Below are 22312 nucleotides of genomic sequence, written 5' to 3' on the forward strand. Positions count from 1 at the left end.
AGGACAGAGTTGGATGGAGAATGCTGGTGAGCGCCCTATGCTCTTCGACGAGGAGTAACAGGCGTAAGTAAGTACAGTAAAAAATGCAAAAATTTAAATATTTGTAATCATCACATCGTGTCCTATCGTCTCTCTCTCTCGCTTTCGTCTTCCTCCTACCCTCAATATATACAAACACCTTTAGCAGAACTACTGTCATCATGTTTGTGAACATTGTGCGATAGAGTACTAAACTAAATGTGAGTATTCAGTTGATTTTTTTACTCTCACACCCGAATGATTCACGTGAGTGTAAGTAAAGTGATGGTAAATGTGATTTAGATTATCGATCAAAAATACACTATTCATTTCTAACTGTACTGTTATCTCTATTGGTTGATAAGACCGTAAATTTGTGGCCGTTCAGTTTCCTTTCTAATAAGAAAGTTAGAATTCGTGAGATGGATACCAATGACATGAGTAGTTTTCAACTGTTCTGTACGAAAATGCCAGGGATCCTTTATTTCACTTAAACAACATCTTCATACGTTTAGGTATTTCTGTACTGAAAGATTTTATCTGCTCTCCTCTTCAAGTCCTTGAATCCCATAGGAGTAATAAAAGTGAGTGCTATTTTCAAAGTCTTGATACTTTCTGTGTGAACATCGGAATAAGAGAATTTTAGAGTTGCGTTCAATGTTTTTCATCTGTAAACAAGTCATCAAGCGATTTCATAGAAAAATCTTCAGAGGTTCACAAAGAATGATGTTCATGAAGCATTCCTAAATCTTCTAATCGCGGAATAGATGGCTTACAGAGGTGTGAAATTCAAAATTTATAAATGAAGATTTATCATCTCCAATCAGCAAATTATAACACCTTGGTATTTGAAGTGAACGTTGTTGGATTTGAGTACAGAAGTGAACATTAGCTCTGGGGTGTAACTACATCGAGATCATGAGTCCAAAATGAGACAAATTGATTGTCCTCGAGTTTTTTGATAGTCAAATAGCGAAGACTCTAATTTGTCAACAAACCAATCAGATTTAAGATAGCAGGTCATAAGATTTGAAGCCAGATCCATCCACTCATTTGGATAAATACCATTTCGACATTATAGCTGATATCACTTCATGATGAAAACATTGAATATAATTTCTAACCTTAACGTTCAACTGTAAATCCTAATCCTAATTCCTCACACAATTTTATAACCCTCACTTAACCCTAGTAATTAGATGGACATTTTCAAAGTCATTCTACTGTTGCTAAAACATCGTCGATAAATTAAAATCTCACCGCCACATTCCGTCTTCTCTATAACAGCTTATTTCATGATGATCATATTGAGATAATTCACACATATGCCCACCAAAACTGATCAAAAATCAGTCGAAATATCTTACAACAGGATAATGAGTCAATTGAAGTTAGACCACCATAGAAAACCTGGAAGCACTGGACGGTCATTTTGTCCTATTATGGAACTCCTCAGCAGTGAGCATCCACGATCGCACACTCACGAGATTCGAACCCAGGACCTACCAGTCTTGCGCCAGAGCACTTAAGTATGAAAATACTGAAATATCCACAAAAACCCCTTCTATCTATTATTTGATGAAATTCTGTATTAAAACTTCACTATTGCAGAATCAACTGTTAAGCTAATAAGAAACATTCTAGTATGAGAATTTTCAGCAGAATTCTAAACATTAAACATACAATAGTCAATCTGGAAGAAAATGTCATCTTATAAAGAAGTTTGTTGAAAACAAGTTACTTAGGATATGTTATGGGTCACAAGGTAATACATTACAATGTCGTGGATGGAACTATTTAAGACAAATTGGTGTTCTAGAAAAATAAGCAAACCAATAGGTCCTTGCTTCGAATCCCGCGAGACGGGATCGTAGATGTGAATTGCTAAGACGAAATGGCCGTCCAGTGCTTTCAGGTTTTCGATGATGGTCTAGCTTAAATTGACTCATGAATTCAACTATTAAATTATTATAATCTACATTAAACCCTTGCTTTAGAATAGTAAAATTCGAATAATTGGTATATCAGAACAGAAGTGAATTCTATTGAAATAAAGCATTTGAATTAAAATCACAAAAAGAAGTGTTTTCATAGAATTTCTAGAAAATATACTTTTCACAAACATCACTCACCAACGAAATGTGTTTTCATAGTTGAAATCATGAGTCAATTGAAGCTAGACCACCATCGGAAACCTGGAAGCATTGGACGGCCGTTTCGTCCTATTATGGGACTCCTCAGCAGTGCGCATCTACGATCCCACACTCGCAAGATTTGAACCCATGACCTACCAGTCTCTCGCCAGAGCACTTAAAGATAGACAACTGAGCCGCCATCCCATGGTGTTAATGTCTTACTTCAACCAATCCACGATGTTTGATCAACCGTCCAACAATTTTCTTCAGTGAGTTGATATCTCTACAACAGACTTGGTTGAACTCCACTGGTCACTGCTTCCCAGTAAAACTCAAGTAAATATCCCGTGAAGTCAGTTACTAGTGAGCATATGATTATAGATCAGAAGGGATTTTTTGTGGAGATTTCAATATTTTCATAGTTGAAATGATGAGTCAATTGAAGCTAGAAATGTGTATTGAGAAAATTGGTACAAATATTCAACTACTTTTCATTTATAAGTAGTATAAAAAGATATGCACAAAAAAGTGCATTAGAGAGGACAGAAAACAAGCAATTAAGAAAGAATTTGACGGTATTTCAGTATCTTTTCAATGAAAATGAATAAGGTATTGAATTATATCATGTTTAATGATACGATTAAATTAGACTTAATTATAGAGTGAGAATATGAAAGCTACATGTTGTTGTATATATCTCAAAGATACATTATGATATACATAAGTTTTTTGTATATAGTAAGATCCGGAACGGCTCATTGTTGGGCTGATCCAGAAGATTCCTCGCAGTAGACAAAAAAAATTCAGTAAACATTAAGAAGCATTTTATCCAATCATCGTTGACTAGACGTTTTTGCACGAAACATCACGAAAGTGAACACTTTCTGATTGGCTGATTACTACACTGCTACTATATTTAGTAGTATTCTAGAGTTTTCAGAAAAACCAAAAGAACTTCTAAAATACTATAAAAAACCCTATATTTACTGAACATAAATGAACCTTTGGATTAAAGTGCTTCTCGCATATTTTGCGCCTTTTCTCTTGTGTTCAAATCGCTGTGTAGATTAAACTTGAGGGTTACGAGACTAGCTTAGGAACTGAGTATAGAGTTTAATTAACAAGACTTATCACTCATATAATGAAAGTTGAGTAGTGACCATAAATAGATGAAAAATAAATCATGTTATAACTTGTGCCATGGTGCCCCAATCAATATATGACGTGAAGATGCTGCCAATTAGAGAACAGTGAATTATCAACTACACCAATGATGCAATCAGTAGAAAAATTGTATTTCCGGTATTTCGTGACTTAATATAAGCCACCTCTTCAGAGTAAGTAAATAGCTGTCTTTAAATTGACACAAGTTTAAATGGTTCAGAAAAAACTAACGAAACTATTTAAATACTCTTGTGAAAATGGATTGTGTTGAAGATGGTACCTCATAGTTTAGTAGTCTTCATTAATGTACCGGAGGTAATGAGTATTTTGGTCCGTTCAAAGTGTTCCGCTATTGATTAACTTAAATATGGCTTTGTCATGATCACTACAACATATCCGTACTTGTAGAAAGATATTTTTGATTACGAGATGTCTATTTGTCAGCGGTTTCCATTTCCTAAATGGGAGTTGTGGATGCGTCATACTGAGGAGTTCCGTATTTAAACATAATTGGTATATCCTAGTGAAGAGATAAGTACGGGTAAATCCCGGGGCCTATTAATGGACTATTACTCTATATATATTCTTATTGTTTAACTATTGAGTAACTAGATTATGTATATCTATCTTCATCTTATTACAAGTTTCATTTTGACCTATAGATTTTTATGATACGATTTACTGTCCCTAAATGATATTCAGTTTACTGATTATTGTCTCCCACATTCACAGCCACATTTGGCTTGATCCTGTACAAATATTATTTTCTACTTCATGGTGTGATGCGGTCTGTCTGTCTGGTATATAAACTGAGTATGCTTGAAATAAAGGAATTCGCATAGCTGAAGTTGTAATTAGTGTTCTGGACTCAATTAAAAGGGTTCGGGCGGACATGGGACCAATAAGGACGCTAGACTGCTCATACTGGTCGAACGTCATTGATTTGGAACAGGGTTATGATTGGAAAAGTCGTATTTCGATTGGTGGATGATTCACGTGATTAAAAGTTAACCATAAAATCACAGGCAATTGGAATACGGCCTTGTTCTTATTTTATAAAGTCATAAAATAATGACAGTCCAATGATTTCAAAATTTTTGATTGTTGTCAAACTTTATTCGCTTATGATTTCAACAAAACTCAACAGTCTCCATAATCGCAACTTTGTGATAGTTATTGTACCACTGCTTTGTTGCGCCTCCCGACCATTTAGTCTTCGCGTCTTATATCCACGAACTTTGAAATTTGAGAAGACTTAATCGAGGTCCTTCTGTTTTTGTACAGTTAGGAGAATAACCACTGCAACCGAACAAGATATTGCGATAGCCTATCTAGATCAGTTAAACAACAACAGCATAAAAGCCAAATCAAGGACAACATGTCATCCGTTGACTTCGATCAATAACCCATGATATAGGACACCAGTCTAACTGTCAGCTCCCATATAACTAGCCAACACACTTCAAATAACAAAATATTTTACAACTACCGAGAATATTTCCCTTTGTAGAAGGGAACCAGGAGACACTCGCAAAGCACTTTGTTGAAGGAATGTACTGAGTGTCCACAACTGCCAAACATTGGGTAGATAATTCAGGTGTTATTAAGATTTCCATATCTAGAGTCTGATCAAATAAAGATATTTGGAGACTTAAACATTGCGTCCAAAACTCTCAACAAGCAGGATACTACTCCTACAAGGTAGTTTTAAAATCAGCTTGTCACAGGTACTAGAAGTTTGGGACTGATTGAACATGTGGGTGATGCCATGAGTTGAGGTAAGGATGGAAGGTACTCAAAACTAAACTATGCACTAACAGTTAGTGAGCGATTATGGAGAGTGTTGAGTTTCATTGAACTTGTGTCAGTTGATCTTTTTAACCTTTTAACCTTCCACTTTTGATTGATGATACATATTACTTATATCTGTCGATATCAGTAGTACACATCACAGTTTCACTGACTAGATTATCCTAATTTTATATTTGTCCTATCAGCAATTATTATCGGTTTTCATGATAATTAAGAATGAATTCAGTTTAGATGTTAACCAAGTCTTCATCTCAGCTTTTCTTTTCATCCATTTAACCATCAAATCACTGTACATACACGCTTTTCAGCTCATATACCCAAGCACATTACATACTTCTAGGCTGGACACAAATATTATTATTATTATCATTTAAACACACAAATATTGGTACAAAGAGGCAACAAATATATATGCGCCACACAAATCTCATTTGATTTGTGTGAGGGCTGTGATACTGCCCGGATGCCCAAACTGAAGCAGGTGGTTTTCTTAGGGGACCACACCCGGAGCCTTCGACCTAAAGGTCTGATCCACAAGACAGTGGAGCATCGTAAGGAGATGCTCTCCCACAGTAGCCGATGACCAACGATTGGTTTATACGCCATTTGTTCCATCAGGATACTGGAGCCCATATGCACCATTGGTTTGGAATCAGGGTTTTCCAACTCCCCTAGGTCAACTCGCCGTGTCCACCAACCTCGTTAAAGCACCGGACATTCGCTTTTCGTCCTCTCAATTTCGTAAACAACAGTAATGCCACGAAAAGACAGTGAGTAAGAATTCCCTGGCAGAGGCTATATAAGCGTGGCCATGTGAGAGCATTTCGACAGGGAGAGCAAACTCTTCCCACTCTCAGTCGTACCAGAGCATTCAGGGGCAGACACAAATATACCAAAGGCTGAATAGCATTTGTTTAAGTCATAAAAAAAACACCAATTCATCAAATTAAATTCATTTCATAATAACAAAATAACATTTTTTAAATATGTAATACATATTCAATTACGCTATGGTTTAGGGTTCTAGTCTATCAACCTTAACTAAATCATTGAATTCCGATTCACTAGGAAAATACCAATAATTTCCTGTGACACAATGACTAAAACGCATTACATCATCCATTTCTCTATCTTCTGTATCACCAGTCATACGATCTAACATAAAATTAAAATTATTTATATTAGCTGCATATGCAATGAATAATAGACCAGCTTCACCAGATAAAGTACCATATGGTTGAGATTGACGAACAATACGAAATTTTGGCGGTTTACCACTTTCTGTAGCTTTCAATAGAAGGAAAAAGATAAAAACAGGCCATGATAGTTATAACAAAGAATTGAAAAACAAAAAAGTCGAACTCAAAGATACCATTTGTACAGATGGAAGGGATATATCACACTTTAAATGAGTCTTTTCTTCAGTTTGAAGAGGTAATTTCTGTAAGGATACAAACAAACTGATAAGTAGTCACCAGTATTCTGTCATCCAATCCCTAATACTTACCGGCTTATATCGATTAGATCCTTTTGGAAATCGGTAACAGTACGGTTTCAATTCAAATCTTCTGGTAGTTATAACCAATCAATTAGGTATATCTAAAATCTTGAGGGTATTGATATACCCTTAGTATTGTTTGTTTGAATCTTCCCATTGATGTGTTAGGACTGCAATTGGTCAGTCTCTAATTGGCATATGTGTATAGTGTGCGTATTGCCTCGATATAGCCTAATTTCACAAGCATGGTAAGCACAAGCAAGTGGCTATCAGGACTCAGTGGCCGAGTGGGTAACGTGATGGCGTTTGAAGTGAACGTTACTGGGTTCGAGTCCCAACTCTGAGATGCAGGAACATCCAGTTGATGAGTCCCAAATAGGACGAAACGCGCGTTCTGGATTCCACTGCTAGCCACTATCCATCTCTGCTTACCATATTGATATACCGTTTAGAAAGTGACTATTCTTTTTTTATTTCAGTGAATCGTCAAATAAATGAAATAAATTTCAATAAAGTTGAATGACAGTCAACAGTGAAATCTAGAACGCTCATTTCGTCCTTTATGAGACTCATCAGTTGTATATCCCTATATCTGTGTTCAATTCAAATGCTCAACATGACTATGTATATTTAATAGCCACTTAATATGATGAGTATGAATACCACTGTGTTGAGGAATCTCATACCAGAATGAAACGGTTATCTAGTACTTCCAGGTTTTCCATGATGATCTACCTTCAATCTTCACAAAAACGATTCTCTGATTAAAATGTAAATAATCTAATTATTTTATAAGAAATACAATAAACAGAAGGGGTTTTGTGGAGATTTCAGTATGTTTCATAGTTGAAATCATGAGTGAATTGAAGCTAGACCACCCATGGAAAACCTGGAACCACTGCTTTAAGACTGTTTCGTCCTATCATGGGAGTCCTCAGCAGTGCGAATCCACGATCCCGCCTCGCGAGCTAGATTCAAACCCAGAACCTACCACTCTCGCGCCAGAGCATTTAACCGAGAAATCCCATAATAGAACGAAGCGGCTATCCAGTGCTTCCAATGCTTCCAGGTTTTCTATGGTGGTCTAGCTTCAATTGACTCATGATTTCAACTATGAAAAATACAATAAAAATTAACTTTAAAAGTGATAATAATAATATTGATAATGCTTACTCCCAATCACTCTTACAATGTGTGATGTAATAGATTTGTCACGTAATTCAAAACTATGTTCAATTGTACGACCAATCCATTTTTCTTTAACATCATCTATAGACAAGTTTTCATAATGTTTAATACATTCTGAATAGAACTTTTGAAAGAAAACGATCTATGTAAATTATTGAAACAACATTTACTTTATTGTATGTTAAATAATCAATCAACTAGTGATGTTGAATTGATGAGTTGATCTGAGCTAGAACACCATCAAAGATATGGAAGTATTGAATGACTGTTTAGTCCTAGTGTAGTATTACTCAATAGTGCGGACCAATGATCTCACATACAAGACTTGAATCCAAAACCTTTGATTTAGCGCACAAATGTTTAACCTTATAGTTTAGTGAGATGACATTCGATTGTGTTAGTGTTGATCTCAACTAATTCACGATATTACACGACCATTGTCTTCCATTGTCTTTGATAGGTAACCGCTTCATATCTGACACGGATCGGACTCCATTGGATACAGACTCTCACAAGAACTCCAGGAGTTTCATCTTAAAGCTAGGCACTATTATTAATATCAGTATGGAGTTTTGTAAAGATTTTAGCATTTTCAATTCCATATCATTATTGTCAATATGTATCATTCACACTATTGATTTAATATCAATAGTATGAAATAATAACTGATAAGATTTATCATATTTTTATCAAAGATGAAAGTACAATTATTATGTCATTATTTACATATACAATAATGCACTTTGAAAGTAGTATATACCATTGATAATCAATCATATTATTATGACTTTATCATAAGTAAGCAATTTTTACAAAGCAAGAGTTATTATAAAACACATGGATACTAAGAAACAATGATAAAGATGAACTCTATAGTTATCACTAAGGCAATAAATTAAACCCTTCAATAATAATTTTTCGTAGTAGTTATAAACTATTCTAAATAAGATGGTGCTACTTGGCACTCGTCAGCAAGGTGTACCTGTACCACCATCTTATCTCAACATAGTGCATGCAGTGTCAAGCCATCAAGACTTGATCGATAGCATTCAATCAGCACTAACAAGGACTTGACATGCATGACATTGAGCACCACTCAGTGATCAATCAATTGTGACTATTCTAAATACTATCTCAATACTCAACGTCCGTCTAGTGCTTCCACGTTTTCCTTGATGGTCTAGCTTCAACTGACTCATGCTTTCAACTATGAAAATAGTAGTGTATTTAATAGTTACTAGGTTTAGAACAGACACCTGGACACGTTTATGAGTAATTATGTACCAAAAAATCAACCAAGTTTGAACTGAACATATCATTTAATTAAAATAATGAAGGAGTACTGATTATATCTTTAATAACTAAACATAGCATATGATCTAGATTCAGAGTGTGATAAAATTGGAACTAAGTTTGACTTCATTTCATGCCTCATACATTGACCGTTATATAAGTAGGTAAGGTTCTTAAATAACACCACTTAGTCAGTGACTCGTAGTTCCATTTATTCGAATATTTATTTGTATGGAATAATTTCTTAACTAAACACACATAGAACAACTTATTATTTATTTTATTTATTACCTGGTGTTGATCGAAGTAAATCCATGTCATGAATCCATTTTTGAACAAGACCATAACTTCCACCTGTATCTTTATTGATGGCTACTTCTGCTCGATCATCTAGATGTTTTGGATTCATTGTTCCTTAATACACAGCAAAATACGCATTATAAAGATGTGCATATGTCATTTATACAAAGCGATTATTAGAAATTCCTCTAACATAATTTCTGTTATATTAACCTATTTTACATCATCTGTGTATGTTCAAATGTCAAATTTAGATATATTCATATGAATGATGTGCTTTATTCACGTTAATAATTACAATCTACTAAAATAAATGAATGAAAACGTAAGTAGATGAAGAAAGTGGGCAAAAATTCATTCCTAAACATAACAGTATTCCAATCCACACGACTAACATTTATAAATATATATGAACTTTTCTTGAAATCAAATTTATCTTCCTATCTTTACGTCGCATTTTAGGCACAGAGAGTAGATTATTCAATGTGCTAAACAGTAATGCCTCTAAGGTGGTGGTTGCAGATATTCAACAGGTCTAAGGTTTCTTGTTGACTACTTCTAAATGCCACCTTATCTCAACGTAGTGGACGCAGTGTTGAGCCACCTAGACTAGTGGCTACACTGCAACTTCATGGATGGCATTTGACCTGCACTAACAACGACCAGACATACATAAAAAATGATCACCACCCAATAATCAACCAATTGTAAGTAATGTCTCTTGCAGTAAGGAGTTGTTTGGTTTAGAATTTTGCACTGAATATCACTTGAAACTAGATTTAACCTGTGTTTGTAAGTAGGGAGGTACTTAATCTCAGTTTCCTTCGACCATTTAAATTTTGAAAGGTACCATGTGAAAATGGAAAACAATTAGATAATGTCATTAATTTCTGATGACTGAAATGACTTATTTCCTTATTGTGTAAACTGAACAAAATTCTTACTCGATAGGTTATTTCTTCCTTTCAGGAGTAGGTTAGAAGAAAGTTAAAGGCATAAACGTAAAAACTTAGTATCAATTTGTGAGGATTTAGACTGTTGGCACAAGCCATTTTAGTTGATTTAGAGTACATGGTCAAAATGTACACAGTTTTTATGGCGGATGCTTTCAAAAGTTGGGTGATATAGCTCAGAATCGGCAGCTGTGGAACGGATGAACTGACGGCTTTTTCTTTTAAATCCTGAGTTTTAAAATTATATGATTCTTTATATTTCCAAAATTCATTTTTTCTTATTAAATCATATTTCCTATGGTTAATATGTTTTTATTACCATTTGTACTTTTACCATGTCTACTACACTGATATTTACCCTGCTGACTTCATCTAATCTTTCGGATTTGGTGTGAAAACATGAACCAATACACAAATACACTATGTCTTTTACATCGGTTATGAGTCGCATACAAATATAACAACGAAGATCGTTTTTCTTATAAATAACTTACCATCGATAAAACCACTCAAATCACGCCCATCACGATAAACCCATCCGTAAATATCCTCAAATTTCGCTACAGATCTGGGTGGTAAATTATCGATGATGGCCTGTGTCAGTTCAAACAACTTCCCATAATTATGGGATTTAGCATGAATAAATATATCTCCACCTGTTGGACAAATAAAACATTTTTGAAGAGAAATACTTACAAGTACTGAATCAGTTCAAGATTTTACCCAATAAGTACAAATTACCTAGAGACAAAACTGAAGACCAAGAAGATATATTAATAAGGTTTTTGTCACTTCTATTGTTTTCATACGTCCCCTTTGGTAAATATACGATAGCGATAGTTGACATCTTCGCAGTGTTCACTTTAAATGTAATTCTAACAAGGCAATTTATCAGAGCTGTTTTTTCATTCAGTTGTAACTAGTTCTAGTATAAGTCATTTTTATAACACTTTCTTTTAACAATGAGTATCTTTAACCATGACTGAGGTTTTCATGCATGCGTTAATAAACTAGCTCCATCTAGAGTTCGAAAGGATGGTCCAGAAACCAGGTTTCCAAAGGCGTGTAGGAAAGGTTCGTTTGTGTCTCTATTCATAGTTGAAAAATAGATTTTTAAAAACATATTGCGGAAAAAATAACGACAAAACATGACACTGATTACCAAGACGTATTCTTACTTAATTAGATAAATATGGTTGGTGACAATAATCAATGAATAGTTCTTGTAACATTCTAACAATCAAAACGTGGACTTGCCCGTCTTAGGGAGTTTACCAAAAGCCCCTGACCGTTCATGATATTCAAAAGGTTCAATTTTCTTGTGTTCAAAATCAGAACTGATCTTTCGAAAGAAATCAAATCCAAAACCGACACCATATAAAATTTCATCTTCATGACACAAATGTTGGGGGCAAATTGCGTCAACATACCTCTAGAATGAACATTCAAAAAAACCAGAATAATATATTCAATACGTATGAATAATTTCCTAAACCCATGCAAATGCCTTCGTGTTGTGTACGGATGTTAATAGATCTACCTCTCACTTATCGATAAGCATGGCATAAGGATGAAGCACAGTATATCACAAAAAAAACGTTAAAGCATATAACACAATATAGTACCTCAATATGTCCAATAGACTTCAAACACTCTGGTGTAGAGGCATCAGGACTCAAGTAGATAGTCAAGAAAAGAGAATGGTCTTTAGTTTCGCTTATTACCTACAACAAATTGCTGACAACTTGTTACAACTTACTGAGCCTTGAGGAGTCCCATTAACAGAATAAGCATCGGCGAACAATATATTTTCAAATGATATTTTGTGTTTTGAATAAACAATATAGGTCGTAAACAAAACTGCTAAGTGCATAATGCATCCGAAAATGAAAGATTTTATTGCAAAGCCAAAGAAACCTTTAAAAGTTGAAGAACGGTACGTGACAATAAACGTACTTTTAGGAAAACAATTTTGATGCCTCATTACCTTGAAATTTGAATTAGTTCAATGAACTCTAAATGTAAATGCATCATGTTAAACAATTCATTTCAGCACGACGAACTTGTATAGTGTTGGGTTCTTTTCCTCTTACTTCTCGCTTTTTTGCAAGCATACAGGTATTATGTGATACACAACGGATGGTAGTTTAGACATTCGACTGGACTTATTTTAGTCAGAGTTGTAGTTATATCTCACCTGGTACATAATATAGTCTGGCTGTGTGAGTTTATCTCATGAAAACATAAATCCTGGATATTGCAGGACAACATGTTATCATATATAAGCCAGATGGTTGCAGTTTCGGATACAATAAAGAGAAAATCGGAATTTAAAGAGATCATTGCTTCAAGAAAAAAAATTAGTTAATTGTTTGGTGAATCAAACAGTATGAGTAGAAGAAAGTGTGGGAATTAGGGCGGAAATAGTTACGATAATAAACAGGAAATTAAGCAGTTACTGACACGGGCTAATGATAATCGTGGTGATTAATAAGACATGCACCGGATCGTGCTTGTCCGAGAAGGAGTTTGTAATCCATCTTTGAGCAGTGTTCGTCAAGTCTCCTTACAAAGCTATCAATTTACAAGGGTTAAGGTGAGCATCCTAAGTGGGTGAGCTGATAAGAGTAAGGACGTACATTGTGCTTTCGCTCTTTTGTGCGACAATGAAGTGTATTGGGGATGTTGCCTCATAGTCGAGTAGTTTTCATTAATGTAGCGAAGGTAATGAGAATTTTCGTCCTTTCCAAGTGCCTCGCTATTGACCAACCTTAAAATGACTTTGTCATGAATACCACGTTATTTCCATATTTTTACATGGATATCTTGGACTACGAGCTTTTTATTTGTCAGCGGCTTCAACTTACGAAATAGGAGTTGTGGTTGAGCAATACTGAAGAGTTCCACAATTAAACATAGTGGAAGTCCTGTGCTCTCAAAGATTCAATGGTTGTCTAACTTCGATTACCTTATGATTTCAACGAAACTCAACAGTCTCCATAATCACTTACTAATTGTTCGTGGATAATATAGTTTTGAGTACCTTCCATCCTTACCTCAACTCATGGCATCACCCACATGTTCAATCAGTCCCAAACTTCTAGTACCTGTGACAAGCTGATTTTAAAACTACCTTGTAGGAGTAGTATCCTGCTTGTTGAGAGTTTTGGACGCAATGTTTAAGTCTCCAAATATCTTTATTTGATCAGACTCTAGATATGGAAATCTTAATAACACCTGAATTATCTACCCAATGTTTGGCAGTTGTGGACACTCAGTACATTCCTTCAACAAAGTGCTTTGCGAGTGTCTCCTGGTTCCCTTCTACAAAGGGAAATATTCTCGGTAGTTGTAAAATATTTTGTTATTTGAAGTGTGTTGGCTAGTTATATGGGAGCTGACAGTTAGACTGGTGTCCTATATCATGGGTTATTGATCGAAGTCAACGGATGACATGTTGTCCTTGATTTGGCTTTTATGCTGTTGTTGTTTAACTGATCTAGATAGGCTATCGCAATATCTTGTTCGGTTGCAGTGGTTATTCTCCTAACTGTACAAAAACAGAAGGACCTCGATTAAGTCTTCTCAAATTTCAAAGTTCGTGGATATAAGACGCGAAGACTAAATGGTCGGGAAGTGCAACTAATCTGTGACACAACGATTGCCCCAAAGGTGCGATTATGGAGACTGTTGAGTTTTGTTGAAATCATAAGCGAATAATGTTTGAATACAATCAAAAGTTTCGGGATGATCGAGAAGTCCAACATATCCGTCGAAAATCAACTGCCACAAGGATACGAATGCTTGGGTTATTATAACTGACACTACTTTTTCATATCCAGTTTCCAAACTACACTGACTTATATTCACTTGAGCGGGGACTCCATAAGCCAATATACTGATTGTCGATTATGTTTATTTCGTGATCTCCTAGTGATATCTCTTGCTTCACACAGTTTGTCGTATCTTATTCGGGTTTGAGAGGACTATTAACGGAAGCTTTCGAAGATTTCATCAAGAAATTTTCTGTAAGGTGTACTCAATGTTAAGCTACCCTCAATATGGAGATGTTCATCCTTCTTCATATTTTTACTTGATTACAGATGACACAGTTTTGCTGGATTGGTACTCGTTCTAACCATTGTACATTATTCGTCTGACACTGTTATATTGAAGGCTACCCTGCTTTCTAGTCTGTCGCCCAACAACACTAAATAAATGTAGAGAGTTTCGTTCAACATTTTCCGCCTTAATTTTCAGAGTTTTGAGAGCTAATCTGCTGCTCTTTTTATCCATAGTCCTCACACACTGCTATTTACTGCGAACAGACACGAGGGTATCATCAAAAGTCTTTAATCTCATTGGTGTATGAGATCAGGTTGAGGCCATCTTGGTCGCGTATTTGGGTTTGTCTGTTTCACAATAATGAGGTACATGATTGGGTATTGATGAAGATCCTTACCACAATCCTCAAGGCTGAACATGAATTGACCGTAAAAATAGAACATTTACATGTGACTCTAAGAGGTCAATAATGGTGAGCGCAGGAACATTCATCCGAAACCCAATTCAATTAATTCAACTTATCGGATGGCATGACTCGACCTTACAGACGTAGTCATACTTCTGTAACAAAATTTTATTGATAATTAATATGTTGTTCTATCTGTAGTCTAAATGTGTTTTCGTTCATATATTAGTAATTGTTACGATACGATGTGTCAGTGTACACAAAGATGCGACTTTCACATAAGACCTTATAGATTAGGCAGTTACATTATGACAAATCACCACTTTTTGGGTAAGATTTATTAATACAGCCGTACTTATAACGAAGTAGAACATGGTTCCACAAATTCATATATATATATAGTATTCATCATGATTCATGCCTGCCATTCTTGTGATGAGCCATAGCCGGATATATTCAACCAGGTTGAAAGTATGTCATTCATCTCCTAAGCCATTGGATGTTCTTCATATTATTTCATAAATCCACCGAAGTTGAGTATGTCATCAATATCTACAATATTTGGTTGATAATAAGTGATAATCAAATTATACCAAAATCACCAGTTTACTTCGAGTGCAATACGCTTTGTATTAAACGTTTACTATATATTGACTATTATCACAAAAAACTCAACCAATCTCTTAATTAAATTCCAAGATAGGAGGATTTAGCTACCACCGAATCCTTATTGAAAAGAAAAAAATTTCGTATTATGACTTACAAAAAAGAATTTTGTAGAAAGGACAATTAACAGCTAAGTTTGTTTCTCTCTTATAAATGTGCTGCTAATGTACCGAAATTTGTCGTATTCAAATCAATCAAACAGTTAGTTATGAACAATACATGAATTCCATCGGTTCACGATCGCCGTTATATCATCACAATAACTCAGCCAGTCATGGGTGAAGTAGAACATGGAATATATATCCATTAACCCCGGTTGCCATATCATACCACAACAGTAAAACAGAAATTTTGAAGATGGATAACAGCACAGGTACTAATAATATCAATGTTGAGATGAAACTGAGAGTAAAGACTATTCAAGCAGAAAAAATGGATTCATGGAATAAAAAGTGTGGAACAACTTCGAAACTCAGGACCCAGGAGAAAGAGGAGTGAGCAATCTGCATCACTGTGGTCGATTTTGATACATTTAATCTAACGTTACGACAAGTGGATAAACTTCGACGAGAAAGGTCAAACCCACCAGCACATCTTAGACTAACATTTAATCTCGTGGACTGTTGCCACATTTAGGCTTGCTCGTTCATAACTATTTTTCCAAACTAATCCAATCACAACCGACATTGTACGTCAGTGTACAACCGCCTGAGTTGAAAGACATCCACAATCTTATCAAACGATTTGCTTGGTAAGACATTTTTATATAAAAAATAAGAGGTCAACTAGACAGGTTAAGGTGAGCCGTAACAAAGAAAGAAAATAAATAAAGTACACAAAAACAATGTTTTTGAACACATAAAGGGGCTTTTAATTTCTGTATATCCAAGGCTTCAATAAACCTTAGTATATGTCCTTGAAGGCCTTTGTACAACACTACAAACGCTGACTTGATGTCAAACCTATGACCAGTTTCAACCAAATGTTTCGCAAAGGAGGAAGATGTTTGTCTATCCTGTGATTTTATTTGACCATTGGAATTCATTTGGTTATGCAACCATTCTTGAGTTATTCCTAGTCTATTAATTACTGCCTCCCACATTCACAACCATATTTGGCTAAATCTTGTAAAAATGTTATTTCCTATTTTATTGGTACGATGTGGTCAGTCTGTTTGGTATATACACTCAGTATGTTTGAAATACAATGATTCATACCGCAGAAACTGTTTTTGGTGTTCTGGACTTGACTGGTTGGGCTAGGCAGAAAGCAGGACCGATACGTACTCTAGACTGCTCGTACCGTTTTCGTATGTCACAGTTTCAGTCGATAATTCGCTGCTCTCTGATTGGCGGTCTTATTATGTCATATATTAACTGGGCATCCACTCGGCCACAGGATATAACACACATAATGACCACATTACAAACGAGCAATACTTTGAAGACACCTATGATCGTGTACTGACAACCTATGAATGTTTTCTTTTCGTTTCCAAAAGAAGCACACCAAAAACGTTCTTCCATTGATACTCAAAATGACCAAACAGCTCAGCTCAATAAAGGGGAAGTCAGATTACTATCAGCATCGTTGATATAGAATTATGCTTAAGAATTATAATTTCAGTAGGATAAATAATATATAAAAATGAAAGTGTATTGATGTTCGAAATTCCGAGGATTATGAAAAATAATGAAAACAACAGACATTACTTTAACCGATTTTCACCAAAATTCTCCAGACATCCTCAAAGATTATGAATATTGTAGGAACATAAACCTAGAAGTCACGCCACTCAGCATCGCGAAGTCCAGTAGGCGATACTGATTCACCTATTTCTGTACTTCTTCCTACTTGATCCTATGTTAGCCATCATCGAATGTATGAGACAAGTAGTGCAAGAATTAAGTAACACATACCCTGACTACCTAATATGATGATTTTGTAGCGTCACCAAGTTAACAACCATCTCTTCGTAATACTAAAACGTTCCTACTATCGCAGATGAACAAAGACGTGTGCACTGTGTCATTGACTCTCATATTTCGCAGCAACCGTACAATATCGATAACTATCGAGCAGCAGACATATCCGCCATGGAGCCACCATTCAGTCAAAGCCAATGTATAACCTCATTGTAGTAGCAGAAATGAGATATAGATAATGCGATTCAAGAGGAAGGAAAGAACTCACGGCTCACCAAGAAAGACGAAACTTTCAAGGTGAATAAACTGTTTAAAACGAGTACTTCCCTCGTTAGTCAAATTGAGCAAATCAGTCGTTAGAGTGCATACAAGGTATTTTCTGTTGATATCCAGTGACTTCAGAGCATTCTGGATAACGTCAGCGCTTTTTATTAACTAAACTGAACCATGTCTTCCACATACGCAATTACGATACATCTCAATAGATCATGAATAACGCGAGAATCAGGTTATACATTTCATTTAAATATGTCAACTCATTACAAACAAAAATAATTAGCTACTTAAGTAAGATATTATTAGATTTTATTGTCGCCAAAATTCCCATAGACCTCCGCCGACTAGACGATCAAATTCTGGCACACTAGGAAAATACCAATAATTCCCAGTGACACATTTGGTAAAACGCATTACATCGTCATTCTTTCCATCTTCACTATCCCCAGTCATTCGATCCAACATGAAATCGAAATTCTTTGTATCAGCTGCATATGCAATAAATAGTAGACCAGCATCGCCTGATAAAGTTCCGTATGGTTGAGATTGTCGGACTATTTTGTACTTCGATGGAGCATCATAATCTGCAGCTAATTTTGTTAGAAAAAACAAACACTGATGACTAAGTTGTTGAATCAGAAAGTCTTAAATAGAAAATACACCTTGCTGAAGTTAAAGTACAGCGTCACACTTCAAATATGGAAGTAAAAGAAAATTGATGGGGAAGATTTGAAATTCGGATGATTACTTGTGATGGTATAGTGTTATCTGACCTACGAAAATTGCCTTTCCCTACATATACACGACTTAGATACTCAAGAAAGTGTTCAGAACAGTGATGAAAGCTTTATAGTTGAGCCATCTACCTTACGGGATACAAAACTACACACAGACACAAACAATCAGATGAAACTGAAGTTGAAAGATCATTGAAAAACAGGACATAGAAAAATAGGTATATTATGAAGCGTTAAATGATCTGAACTTGCTACACTCTCAAATCTGTTCGAAAGCAAACAAATCTTTGAATAATTTCCTTCAAAGTGACACATCGGTAAGGACATAAGGATGAACTGGAAGTTGACAAACTTTCACTTAACAAATTAAAGTAAATAAATATAATTATTTCATAGAAGATAAACCAATTGACAGAGAAATACTGTTACTTACATCCAACCATTCTGGCGACATGAGACGTAATTGGTTTGTTCTTCAACTCCACACTATCTTTCAATGTTCGACCAATCCATCCTTCTTTGGTGTGATCTGTAAAATCAAATAAATCAAACCTTATAACAGTTGCTAAAATGTGAATCACATAAAAGATTTCCATCAGTTACATACGTGTTGATGAATCATCATTTTTGGCAGTTAATTAGTAGCAGGTTCACTGTGACATCAGAAAATTGATTGATCACTGCGCATCAGTTCATGACTGATTGAATTCCATCGAACAAGTTGTAATGTAGCCAACTGTTTTAAATAATCTGACATCGTGTGCAATGCATGTTCATAACTGGAGGTTGGAGATAGTCAGAAAGAAACGAAAGATTAGGATTCCGTGTCACTTTGGAATATGCCCTACAGAATTATATCAGGACCAAAGACTAGATAAACATCACGTTGGTCATTTTTCAGCTATTCATTAATCTAAATATCTTAGTTCTACTGATGGTAAGTCGTTGGCTGAGTAGCTACAATAACATCTCGGAATTGAGCTGAGCAATGCGAGTTAGAATACCAGTGTCATTGTCCCCTTAAGATGGCATGTACATCCTAGGGACAAATACCAACTGGCAAGAAACATACATCCAATGTCTCCAGACGATCAATCCCAAATGTCGAAAATCTGCAAATCCTAATTCTCTACTGTGAAGAATTAAAAGTGACATTTAAATAAAATTGCCTATTATAAGGGAATAATCACAATAAATGAAGTATTGGTAGAAATATTTGCTCATTTCATGAGGAAAAATCTAGGATATACTCGGTTATCTCAACCAAGTTACACAGAATAGATTTTCAATAGTTTTTATATGGTACAGAGTTAAGCGACCTGAACCACTGAATAACTCACTGCATTCTAGTTCACAATAATCTTTCGGTCCTTGCCATAATACAATCCACAACAATCTATTGGTCATAAAATTAGACGACTAGTCAGTCAGTCAGTCACAGACAATGTTGGAAACTGACATACATGTGAAACGCTTCGACTTACCTCATGAAATTAAAACAGCAAAATGAAATTATTAATGTACGATTGGTAGAAGTTGTGGTATAGTAAGAAACATTAAAAGAAGTGCCAGTTCACAAAGAAACAGTAATTTCGTGGGAAAACTATTTCAAAACTCAGGAACTCAGGGTAGACAATCGTGCATCTGCACCAATGTGGCCAATTCTAAATCACATCGCTTAAAGTTTTCAACAATTGATTAAAACTAACGAATAAACTCAAACCAGTTTGTCTATGCCCACCAAATCGTCTCAAACCGATCACCAACGGTTCTGTAAACTAATAACACCAATGAGCTTGGCCGCCCTCATCTATCTCTCAACTTCATTCTATACCGGATAATGTTGATCATCGAGGTAAAAGGTAGTTTGGGATATGTTTTACATCTCCTAATCACTTCAGTAGATGAAAATTTACAGCTTCATCAACCAATTTGCTATCTTCGCCTAGTATCTAGGATAACCCATTGAGCTTCAAAATGACATACAGAACAACATCCTTAAACAACAGTCACACACTAATAACAAACTCAAATTCCCAGCAGAGTTGTGTTGATCCCCACTAGTGAGAAGTTCCAGATTGAAACGAAACATTTGTACTATGTTCCATGGTTTTAAAAAACACTTTATTGATTGAATCTAATTTATCAATCAAATTATCGCTAAGGTAATACAGTTGAACTACAGGGTCAATTTAACTCTCTCTTTTTCTCTTTCCCTAATTGATTACATAACCAGATTTCATCATATTACAGAAGATAACTAATCATATTTGCAATTTGTTGAAAACTAGTTAGATGACAATATGATGCAATTTATCGAAAATCAATATTGACACCATTTTCAACTTAACAACAATAAAAATTTTCAATCATGTGATTACGTAATTGGAAAAAACAAATCATGTGTGGATGTGTTGTAGACAGAAATTGTATTCATCTATTAGTCAGACAACAACAACAACAACAACAACAATGAAGGTTACTATTTAGATTGATTTATCTATGAAAGGGTTTAGAAGAAGAAGAAGAACAAGAACAAGAGAATGAATCCGTTGAGATAAAGTCACATTCGTAATTCACATCGAATTCATTTGTATTGCGTAACTTCTTTTTTCAAACATTTACAACTATATTCGTATTAAAGTAAATGTGACACATTAAAGTATAATCAAATATGAAATCATAGACATTAGTAGTGGAAGGAATTGGGCTAACAACCATTATCAGTTATATATGTATATACAATGTATACAACGACTGAGCATATTGTTACAGTGAACTTTGATTAGTTATGTGATTGAAAGAAATAGTGAATCTGAGTAAGGAAATCGTTTTATTCCAGTACTCATTGAGTGAACAAGAACACAAGTGGGAACAATCGAATGTATTTCAATGCAACATTACAGAATATTTTAGTAAAATCTGAGAATCATACAGTAATCACTTCATTTGCAAAATATCAGTCAATCGTCCCAAACTTAACTGTTTCTTTTCTAAAGATTAGTTAATCGTCTCAGGCTTCACTGCCCCTCTTATTCCACAGCAATCATTCACTGTTCTTGTTCTCTTTTCTCCGATCTTCTTAAACCTCACCTACAACGTATTTCACTTTCCAATGATGATACATACTACTTATATCTATCGACATCAGTTGCACACACAACAATATCAGGTCGTTTAAGGATGATAATCAGAATCACAAAGGAAACGAGTTAGTGGTGAAATTGAGTCAGAAGACCAATAAGATGCATTGTGTAATAATTCAAAGAGGGTGAAAGAGTTTATATAAGTACTAAGAATGAGGAAAGTGGAAAAAAAACAAACAAGATAATTGGGAAGATCATTTCTAGGATCAATAAAACAACAGTGTACACAATAAAATAATAATAGTGATAATAATCATAATATTAATTCAACGTGGTTTCTTCCAACATCAATGACTATTACTTCATTTTTTTAATTATAACTCGATATGTCACATACGATTGTAGGCGGTTGAAAAGAGAAACCATGAAATGCAAATGAATTCAATTGTTGACTTCACATTACCATCAAATTGATTTAAGAAAAAAGAGAGAAGTCAAATGTATGAAATTTAAAGATCATCTACATCATCTTCTAGAGTTATTGCCGGTCTCATGGCCGGGTAAAGGAGGAGGGTTGGGAATGGGGTTAGCAACCCCATCCCGTAGAAAAACTAATCAACGCTAACATCATGGATTACCATTTGAAGGAAATATTACGAATCATACTTTGAGAAAACTATTACCAACCTACTAACAAGAATAAGATAATAGAAAAAAGACAGAAAATTGACACTGAATATTAGGAATACATTTTCCATTCTTTAATTTCTCTTCAACTGCTTACAATCAT

At 35.0% G+C, this 22312-nt stretch overlaps 2 protein-coding genes across 2 annotated transcripts in view; one reads left to right on the forward strand and one right to left on the reverse strand.

The window, feature by feature from the left end:
• Smp_160560 (hypothetical protein) overlaps positions 1-22312 on the forward strand; it is a 61394-nt gene that overhangs the window by 20560 nt on the left and 18522 nt on the right. The window lies entirely within an intron of this gene.
• On the reverse strand, positions 6145-19032 carry Smp_172830 (Dyp-type peroxidase, putative; the record flags this gene model as incomplete). The annotated part of the gene is made up of 7 exons (XM_018798808.1): positions 6145-6410; positions 7801-7896; positions 9400-9522; positions 10856-11017; positions 11637-11793; positions 18045-18289; positions 18870-19032. 7 exons carry the CDS (start codon positions 19030-19032, stop codon positions 6145-6147), a joined length of 1212 nt encoding a protein of 403 aa, XP_018646658.1.

Source organism: Schistosoma mansoni, assembly GCF_000237925.1.
Source record: "Schistosoma mansoni, WGS project CABG00000000 data, supercontig 0150, strain Puerto Rico, whole genome shotgun sequence".
NCBI classification, from domain to species: Eukaryota; Metazoa; Platyhelminthes; class Trematoda; order Strigeidida; family Schistosomatidae; genus Schistosoma; species Schistosoma mansoni.